At 35.5% G+C, this 10265-nt stretch overlaps 1 protein-coding gene across 1 annotated transcript; it reads right to left on the reverse strand.

Annotated features, from left to right (window-relative positions):
• Positions 1-221: 221 nt before the first annotated feature.
• LOC125241098 (1-acyl-sn-glycerol-3-phosphate acyltransferase alpha-like) lies at positions 222-8339 on the reverse strand. The gene is made up of 5 exons (XM_048149414.1): positions 8087-8339; positions 5472-5605; positions 2692-2873; positions 1040-1208; positions 222-770 (listed from the first exon to the last, which is right to left on the reverse strand). The coding sequence occupies exons 1-5, from the start codon at positions 8275-8277 to the stop codon at positions 598-600; spliced, it is 849 nt and encodes a 282-aa protein (XP_048005371.1). The 5' UTR covers positions 8278-8339; the 3' UTR covers positions 222-597.
• Positions 8340-10265: the final 1926 nt, after the last annotated feature.

Below are 10265 nucleotides of genomic sequence, written 5' to 3' on the forward strand. Positions count from 1 at the left end.
ACAGACATTTGGAAAATAAATTATGCGATGGTATTCTAGTTGAAGGTAGATTTTTGTGACTAAAACTATGTAGGTACTTCATTTTTACTAATATCATATGACACAAATAGCTTTCATGCAAGTGTTTGATAAGGATCAGTCTGAAAATCAACGCTGGGTATTATAACGGTAGCCATAGTTGAGACCTGAATTTTTACCAAGCACGAAAAAAAAACACGTACTTAGCTCTTATTTTGCTTACTTTTTTATTCCATTGCTGTACTCTTTTTGTGTTATGGTAATAAACGTATTTTATTTTTTATTTTTATTATCTCAATACATCAGTTATTTTTATTTCATCTTAAATCTCCATACTACAATCTCCTTCTTCAGTTAATATCGTACACATATCAGTTTTGATCTAATGAATAGCTCATACAAATCAGTGAGCACAATTTCAATACAATTTCGGTTCTAAATGCAGGTTAAGGCGCTTAGCGTTCAATTGTCCTCTGAGACCCATTCCTACAATTTGGACAGTCAAGTCAATAGGTTCAGTTTTTCTTGTTTTCCTATATGTTATAGACCTGGAGTGAACGTAGCATCCTTATACTATTGTTATCCCACTGTTGTGTGCTGGTAATTCTTCGGCAAATTGCCCACTACCTCATTAGCGAGCTGGTCATATGTAGCTTCCATGGAAGTCCGCACCTCCTCCATTAATTTCGGCACGTCGTCTAAAGTCATGCCTTTGGTTGAAACAGGTTTGAGACATTGAATGACTATATGACCTAAAAATAATAAACAGTTAAATATGCATAAAATAAATACATGAAATAAGATTCAGTATCTGACAGGTATACCTACCTAATTTCAGCTCAATTGCTATCTATGAAAAAAATAGATTGTTATTAATCTGCCAAGTCAATACATACCTACGATACATAAGTACATACGATGGCTATCACAAAGTAAATGGTGATTGGTTAGGCAAATTAGCAAATTAGGTAAGCCTCATTTGTCAACAAAATTACGTGATTAAAATTACTTTATACTGTACCTTTTTGAAACAAATATTTTTTCCTATTTATGAAATAGTATGGAGAGAACACTACAGGAATGATGGGCACTTGAGCAGATATTGCCATTGCAAATGCACCTTTCTTAAACGGTAGCATTTTAGTGTAGTCTTTGTTCCTGGTACCTTCTGGGAACAGCCAAATTTTAACCTGAAAATTTGAAAGGTTTAAAAAATTACTAGTTTATTCATACATACTATTAACTAACAGATCCGATCCGATATCGGATGTAGGGCCGATATCCCATACATTACAGGCGCCATCTTGGATTTTTTCTATTGAAATATTTGAAATCCTTTCGACATCCGATATCTGATCGGATAATGTGAAAACGGACTAGGTCTTCCTTACTTGATGATGATGACATTAGTACAGTCCGACAAGTACAGTCATATTCGGAATAATTATGAAACTGTATATAAATAAGAGTATGTACCAGTATTAGTCGTAGTCCTTTGATAATACCTAATAATAATATAGTGTCCATTGCATAATTGACGTGGTGATATTAGGTTACATTAAAAATGCGGATAAGTGATAGATTGATTTGATAATATAATTTATTTATTAAACGATAACACAGTGACAGCCACGTGCCAGTTTACAATTATTATCTATTATGGACTATTCTATTCCTGACTAGTTGGTGTATTTTTAGGGTTCCGTACCAAAAAGGTACAACAGGAACCCTTATTATGGTGCGACTCTGTCCGTGTGTCTGTCCGTCTGTCACATTCCTAAATATCTCGAGAACTACTAACGCTATCAACTTGAAATTTGGAATAGTTGTGAACATTGTAAACCTCTACAAATAGAAAGTATAATTTTTTAAATATATTAATTTTAATTGTAGAAAATGGCTAAAATGGAAGGTCTACTAGGTCAAGTGGGGTATCGTTGGAAAGAGCTCAAATTGAACGTAAATAAACTATTTTTTATAATTTTTTTGTTGTGGAAAAAAAAAGAATTTTGAAGGAAAATGTAAAAAAAAATACCGTCCCCCCCCCTTATCTCCGAAGTTTACCAACGAAAAATTATGAAAATTTTAGTAAACATTGGTTTTATGCTATATATTACAGGAAAAATATAATCGTGTTTGTATTTTGAATACTTTTTTTTTAATTCACAAAAAACTTTTCAGATTTTTACTTTCAATTTACCCACCCTTGCGGATGTATATCGAACTTAAAATTAATACGAGATGTTACGTAAACCATCTTCTGTCTAATAAAGTAAAAACTGCTTAAATCGGTTAACATTATAAAGAATTATCCCTGAAAAACCAGGTCGCGCAAATTAGTTAGCAAATTGACCGGGAGATGGCGCTATACACTATAATACTCATTAGTGCCTATACTTTTGTCTTCTAGTCAAGTCATTAGAGTTATATGAAAATATGAGATTATTTTTACTAGGTAGTTTGAAAGAAAGTTTGTACGGAACCCTCGGTGGGCGAGTCCGACTCTCACTTGGCCGGTTTTTTTTTAACATAAACCATCTTGAGCTTACTGTGGGACTCCTAAGAATGTCCTGAGAATGTCCTATAATATTTATGCATTTATTTTTATTTATTATTTATCTTCACTTTTGTATTGACAGAATATCTTAATTTGCAAAAGAAATAATGACTTACCTTCTGATTCACCATAACATCTGACGTGATCTTCAGTTGCTCGTATGACTTTTTAGCGTTACTGCGGTCTATAAAGACCACACCGGCAAAGTATGCCGCCAACCCAAAAGGCCATACATAAAATATTTCCTTCTTGGCTATAGCTGTCATTTTACCAACTACTCCCCACACATTGAACATGCCTGAAACAATTAGCAAAAACATCAGTACATATATACAATCACGCCTGTATCCCATAAAGGGATAGGCAGAGCATATGAACTAAGTAGGTACTCAAGTTTCAGTGCCACTCTTGGCAAAAAGGGGTTGAAAGAAAACGAAATTGTGATATTGCATTGACAGATTGCCAGCCTCTGGCCTACGCTACAATTTAACCCATATCATCCTAATTCAAGTTATCCCACATGGACATATGATTTAAATTATAATAAAAGGTTCCGGGAGAAAAGCTTTCACTAACACTATAAAGAATCGCTGGGTGGCTGGCTCAAGGGTCAAATGCAGTAAGTCGGTTCCTCTCTTTGTGGGCTTTGTGGCCCCAGCTGACCACCAGCAGCTTGGGCCTTGTGCCCAGCACCTGGCGGTGTTACCGAAACCTTAGCGGTTTTTCTTAAATTTTATTTTTATAAAATTGATTGGATCGGTTTGGTCCCACTATCCATACTAATATTATATGTGGGAAAGTGTGTGTCTGTTTGTTTGTCCGTCTTTCACGGCAAAACGGAGCAACGAATTGACGTGATTTTTTAAGTGGAGATATTTGAAGGGATGGAGAGTGCCATAGGCTACTTTTTGTCTCTTTCTAACGCGAGCGAAGCCGCGGGCAAAAGCTAGTAGTATAAAGTATAGTTACACTTTGCACATAAATAATTTAAATTGCAAAAAGTATAAGCAAGCGTATTTAATGTTATTTAACCTTTAATTACATACTATAAAATACGTATTTATAGTAGGTTACTAAACTTATTAAACTATTAATTCCTACCTAATAATCAAGTATAGCTTTAATAGTTTTTTGGGCCTCCCAAGGTTGTGCACATCATTTATAACGTACCCCTCCATTTTTACCTCTTGCCACATTGTAACACATGAAAATAAGAGTCGGCCTCGCCCGCCTTGGGGTACATATTTAACTTTAAATTTTATTAAGACGCTACGGGAGCGAAAATGCTAAAATGGAAAGGAATTTGGGAATTTACGTTAAATTATACTAGTGTTATTTTATTAACTAGATTTATCGAAAACAAAATATCCATTAAGAACAACTCAGTTAAAAGATATTGCGAAAAAATCTTTAAAATCAAGGTGCCGCTCTCGACTGTTTCCTCCTTCAAAACTTATTTAAACGGAACGAAATTTGAGAATCTGAATGACAATGAAATAATCTGTGTCGAACCGTTTAGATTTTTTGGCTAATTTATTGTTACCCATCTTGAGTATCACACCTTTTTTTAACCCATATTGAAATAGGCCGTTTTTAGAAATGTTTGATTGGCTCTAGCATCTTTTAAAATAAAAATAGCAAAAAAAATCAAAACGGTCCGACACAGATAAAAAAAATAATAATTTGTGTTGAAAAAATCATTGCTCTATCGTCAAAAACCAAGGAGGAAATAGTCGAGAGCGTTTGTATGGAGAATTGACCTGTATCGTATCGTCTTCAATTGTTTTTCTACGGAGTAGGTACTTAGCAAACGTCACAATCACTTATGCTAATGTCGTTATCACCAATACGGAAGACCGATGGACAGAGCTTGGTACGATAACGATATTAGCGGAAGCTTGGGTACTCAACCGGCCTAGCCGAAATGACAATCGTTGACGTTAGAGGCTAATCGAAACAGTCTGGCTCTGTCGCGCTAATACGGAAGAGCGATAGAGATAGCTAATTATCTAGTTTAGCTACGATATCGATATTATCGCTAGCGTTTGTGCATTTGGCTACGTAGCCTGTATGCGTAGCCGAATGCACAAACGCTCACGATAATATCTTTTTCGTATCTATCTATCTCTCGTGTTGGCGCGACAGAGCCAGACTATCTTTCTGGGGCGTTTCGGTGGAGTTTCGCATCGCAGAAATGCCTTTCGGCTACGGGGACTGATCGCAATTCCCGACCGATTCTCGTGAAATGTTTTGACCAGGCCCCGTAGCCGAATGGCATTTCTCCGTCGCGAAACGAAAACGAAACGCCGCGAAAGCTAGTCTGGCTCTGTCGCGCCAATATGCAAGAGCGATAGAGATAGATATCTACTAGCGATTCGTTTCGTGAGCGTTTCGTGAGCGTTGGTGCCATTCGGCTACGCACCCAGATTATATAATTGATAGTGATTTGTCTTACAAGAAGTCAAAGTTCTTGTTAACTTCTTGTGCTGAACATTGACATCCGGGCAAGCGAAAGACTTCCATAAGTGGAATCTTGGAGGTATAGACACGAATATCAAACAAATTTTGCCACCGAGAATAGACATTTATGATTCAAAATCATCAACTATAAGTAGGTCAATTCTACCAGCCTGCTTAGGACTGTGACATGTCACAAATAAATATTCGATACGCTCTTATGGCATGACTATAGAAATACCTATAGTCATCCGTTTTTGAAGACTCGAGAGGGCTTTATCAATTGGTGTGTTGAACATATTTTATATCGGTCTAGTTTTCCGAAATTCGAATCGATCGAAGGCTTAAGCGCCAATAGCGTTATGTTTACTATAGGTATACGACCATCGCAAGTAAATTTATGGTAGGTATTCGTAGTGAAGGATCAAATAATTCTTACCAAGGATGTCAAAGGCAGACTGATGATTAGATACTATCACAGCTCCTCGGTCTTCTGTTAGGATATCGCCATTCCGGAGTTCCCACTTTATGTCTAATAACTTTGTTATATGCTTTAGTATATTGGCGGATACCCTGAAACATAATTATAAATTATGTGAGAAGATACATCGTCGTAGAAAAATATTCCACCAAGGGGAATTTTATCAAAATTGTGGGTCTTGGTTTGTCGCCCGCATTTACCTATACAATAGACAAAGGAATATAATGAATAATTAGCGAAGGAATATAGCGTGTGCATCATTGTTTAGCAAAACTACATGGCATTGAAATGAAAAAATGAAATTAATGAAAATGAAATTATTTATTGCCGGAAATACATTCCATAGATTATAAATAAATAAATGCATAAATAAATATTATAGGACATTCTTACACAGATTGACTGAGGCCCACGGTAAGCTCAAGAAGGCTTGTGTTGTGATTATTACTAATATTAACATAATAAATTAACTAAATTGCACGTGCACTAATGACTAACCCCCCTTATTCATAAACGTTCGCTAAAGTTGTCAAGCCAATGAAGTTCGTTTGTCCCTTTCTGTCACACCAATACGTCGGAAAGGAACAAACAAACTTTATCGATATTTGATAACTTTAGCAAACGTTTATGAATAAGGGGGTGATAATTTAGATATAAAAAAAAAGTTTGGTTTGACTAGGCTACCGCTACCACGACAATTAAAATTATTAGGCGTGCTTATTGAATGCGGCGCAAGCAACTAATAAACTTTTTTCCCCTCACTAGCTCGGAAACACGTGTTTTGTCCTTTAATACCAGCGGGTAAAAACGCATTTTATCCACTAGTGGGTAAAGTAATTTGACCTTGAATAATGTCAAAATAACTGCTTTAAAATTCATAAAAGTAGGTGAGTCTAGTAATAAAGATGATTTACCACCTGTGGAACTACTGGAAGCAGTGATAAACGCATTTTATGCGTTGTAGTTTCCTCGCTACAGTGAGGGGAAAAGTTTTGTGTTACACTCGGGTGCAAATGTATTTTACTTCTCGTGTGTTAAAAAACTCGCAAGTTCAGGATTCTATTCTCGAACCAATCGCTTCGCTCGTGGTTCAACTATAGAATCCTTTCACTTGCTCGTTTTTCAATTCCACACTCGGCGTTAAAATACAACTTTGCCCCCTTGTATAACAAATAACTATTTCAGTACAGATGGTGTTTTTTTTACGCACTAGTGCGAGAAGTGGTTCATTATATGTCAGGTCGAAACTTCCGAGGGCCACCTGTACTGAAAAACGTCGTTCGATACACGTGCGAAAAGGAAATTCGTAACTCGTGTCGATTTAAAACACTCCCTTCGGTCGTGTTTTAATTTATCGCCACTCGTTTCGAACTTCCTCTTTTACGCACTTGTATCGAAATGTACTATTTCAGTACAGATGGTGTTTTTTTACGCACTAGTGCGAGAAGTTGTTCATTATATACACGTGCGAAAAGGAAATTCGTAACTCGTGTTTTAATTTATCGCCACTCGTTTCGAACTTCCTTTTTTACGCACTTGTATCGTAATGTACTATAGCAGCTAGTCATATTATATGTAACACATTATTGTCCATGATTGTAAGGAGATTATTTCTGTGCATAGTCATTTTACTTTTAGTTAATGCTACAGTTGTGATATTACCTAGTCGACAATAAATACAATTCTACGAGTTTTTATTTTATCTCAAGATGACAATCTGAAAACCGTGTTTCAGAATTACGTCCAGGCAGGCAATTATGGTCGCGCGATAAATGATAAAATATCAGGCCGTCCCTATCGCACTTACAAATAGTGCGATATCGACGGCCTGCTATTTTATCGTCTATCGCGCGACCATGCTTCCCGTGCAGGCCGTCCCTATCGTATTATTTGTAACGAACGGCCCGATCCCGATGTTTTATCATTTATCGCGCGGCCATGATTGCCCTGCATGTACGGTTAAAATGAAATTATAGCAAAATAGTTTAATTCGCAAGTAGCCTGAGATATAGATGGAACGGTAGAACATAGAAGCGGTAGAGAAAGGCCGGCAACAATCTTAAAATTCATAATCTGAAAAAATCTTAATCTTACAAAAATCAGATCGAGTGCACGGAATTCCATACAATTTCGCGACTGTCCACACACACTCTTGTTTTTTAAGATGATGAATTTTTTAGATTGATCTGACAGATTGCATACAAGTTTTTTTTAAGATTATGAATTTTAAGTCTGTATGTGGCGTGCCAAAGGAGGCGTCAGTTGGCGTTGCCAGAAAATAAAAACAAAATAAAGTGTTGCACTATACCGAAATAATAGGGGTAAGTATTTCTTTATTAGTCTTATAATTGTTTAAAATCCAAATAAAGTTCATATCCGTAACATACTCGTACATTCATACAAGTTATAATTACTTTTAATTTTCTCACAAAGCATAATAGTAGAAAATAAATAATCACTTCAATTATATGTACGAGTAACATCTATGAATTAAAAAAGTCTATGACCCGCTTTCTTTGAACGAGCTTTAATTTGAATGATCGCAGTAAATATAATTATGTTTGTTTACTCACTTTGCATTCCTTACATTTTTCGGGCTCAACAAGAAGTACGGCCAAATTACACATGCCAGTAGAGAACTTGCCACGTAGAAAAAAGCAAAATAGGAATAAAACTGTATTTTACTCGGTTTTGGTGATATTATTTTCCTCACAAAAAAAGTTATTAAACATATTGTAACGAATAACACAATTTTGTCCCACATTCTGCTAGCCCTAACACACGCACTCTTAGCTTACCGCGTTGTTTAGTAATGAGGATAATATTATCTGTATTTATTTATAATTCCACATAACTACGAAATAACATAAAACCAAGATATGTAGTAGTCGGAGGCGGAACCACAATCAACCTTGCTTTGCCAGTCTTTATCTTTAAAATTATACCTACACATTATCGATTAAAGCTAGACGTACTTAAGCATATTTTAGTAAATAGAAAATGACAATAACAAGGCAGTTCAAGGTTATAATAATTACATATTAACCTAACTTAATATCTAGGAACTTGGTTTGGTATTCGATGCTCGTGTAAACGAATCATTGGCCACCGGTTTTTACAAAACCATAAATATTCGCAAATTTTCGTAGCATTGTATCACTACATAGTAATAAAACAAAGTCGATTCCCTCGGTCTGACTGTCCCTATGTGTATAAGCTCTTTAAAAGTACGCAACGGATTTTGATGCGGTATTCTTAAAATAAAAAGTGATTCCCGAGGAAGGTTTATATGTATAATATCGATAAATCCGTATGAAGTCGGGGCGGGTCCCTAGTTATTGTATATATGTATGTATACTACACAGCTCAATATGAGGAAATAAAAACGATACCTAATATCGATGGCATTTGTCAGTTTAGATGCTTTCAGCCGATTTTACGGCGATTAAATTGCTTACAATTCATAAATGTAAGCTCATCGTAAGATAGTAACGCGTATCACCAAATTAGCAGGTGTTACCGATAATTAAATCACACCTTCACTAATCACTCTATACACGGTGTACTATGTGAAAATCAAATAATTTTAACAGCGCAGAACTACACTGTCATAATTGAAAACTAAAAAGTTATAAGTATACAGTAGCGGAAAAATCTATCATACTGGTACATATCGAAAACAATAAGTCGAAAATTCTTAAAATTAGACTTTATATCAAGTAAGCAACTATTGGATCATCATTACAAATATGTACAGTACAAATATGTATTTGAATACTTACGAGTCTTAGATTAATTAGAGACTTTACACACGCCGATCGTGTATGTTACTAATATCGAACTTCTTATTATAAAAACACAAAATAGCGAATCCCACTAACAATATAATATAGATGGATGGATTTATCAATCTCAGAAGTCGTTGGCATGAAAATTACACCAAATCATTATTTTATTATTTGAGGCCCACAGGGCCTTGCATAACTCGGGCATACGAGTTGTTTTAATTTAAAAATGAACCTTACGTTGACCAAATAGTCGTTTTCATATGCACCTATATTGTAAATTTCATCGACACCACAATAGCCGTTTTTTTTAAATTAATGAAATAAATATGCAAATGGGTAAGAAAAAAACCGGCCAAGTGCGAGTCGGACTCGCCCACCGAGGGTTCCGTACAAACTTTCTTTCAAACTACCTAGTAAAAATAATCTCATATTTTCATATACCTAGTCTAGCTATAAGTTCTGTTACAAATGAAAATAAACATATTTTTAAAATAATGTAATTTATTTACCACAAGTAAATGTTTATTTGTAGGTAAGTTAATAAGGTTTCTAAACAATATACTTTTTATTCAAAATGCCCTCCTTTAGCTTTAATACATGCCCTCAAACGATCCGGCCACTCGTCTATATGTAGATTTATGCACTGTCTCCATTGGAAAATTTGCCACTGCTACCTTCAAAGATTTTTTTAGAGAATCGATATTGGTATGGCGTATAGTCTCAAGTATACGCACACAACTGTCGAGAAGCTAAAGAGATAGTTGGAAGGGTTCAGCGAGGTCATCATCCAGCTTACGTCATGGTTTGGTGGGGTGTGTCGTATCAAGGCGTCTCTGAGATCCATTTTTGCGAAAAAGGAGTAAAAATTTCAGCTAAAGTGTATCAGGATACGGTTTTAGAAACAGTAGTTAAACCACTCAACGATACAAAGTTTAAAAATGTGCACTGGACCTTTCAACAGGAC

Source organism: Leguminivora glycinivorella, chromosome Z (assembly GCF_023078275.1).
Source record: "Leguminivora glycinivorella isolate SPB_JAAS2020 chromosome Z, LegGlyc_1.1, whole genome shotgun sequence".
Classification (NCBI taxonomy): Eukaryota; Metazoa; Arthropoda; class Insecta; order Lepidoptera; family Tortricidae; genus Leguminivora; species Leguminivora glycinivorella.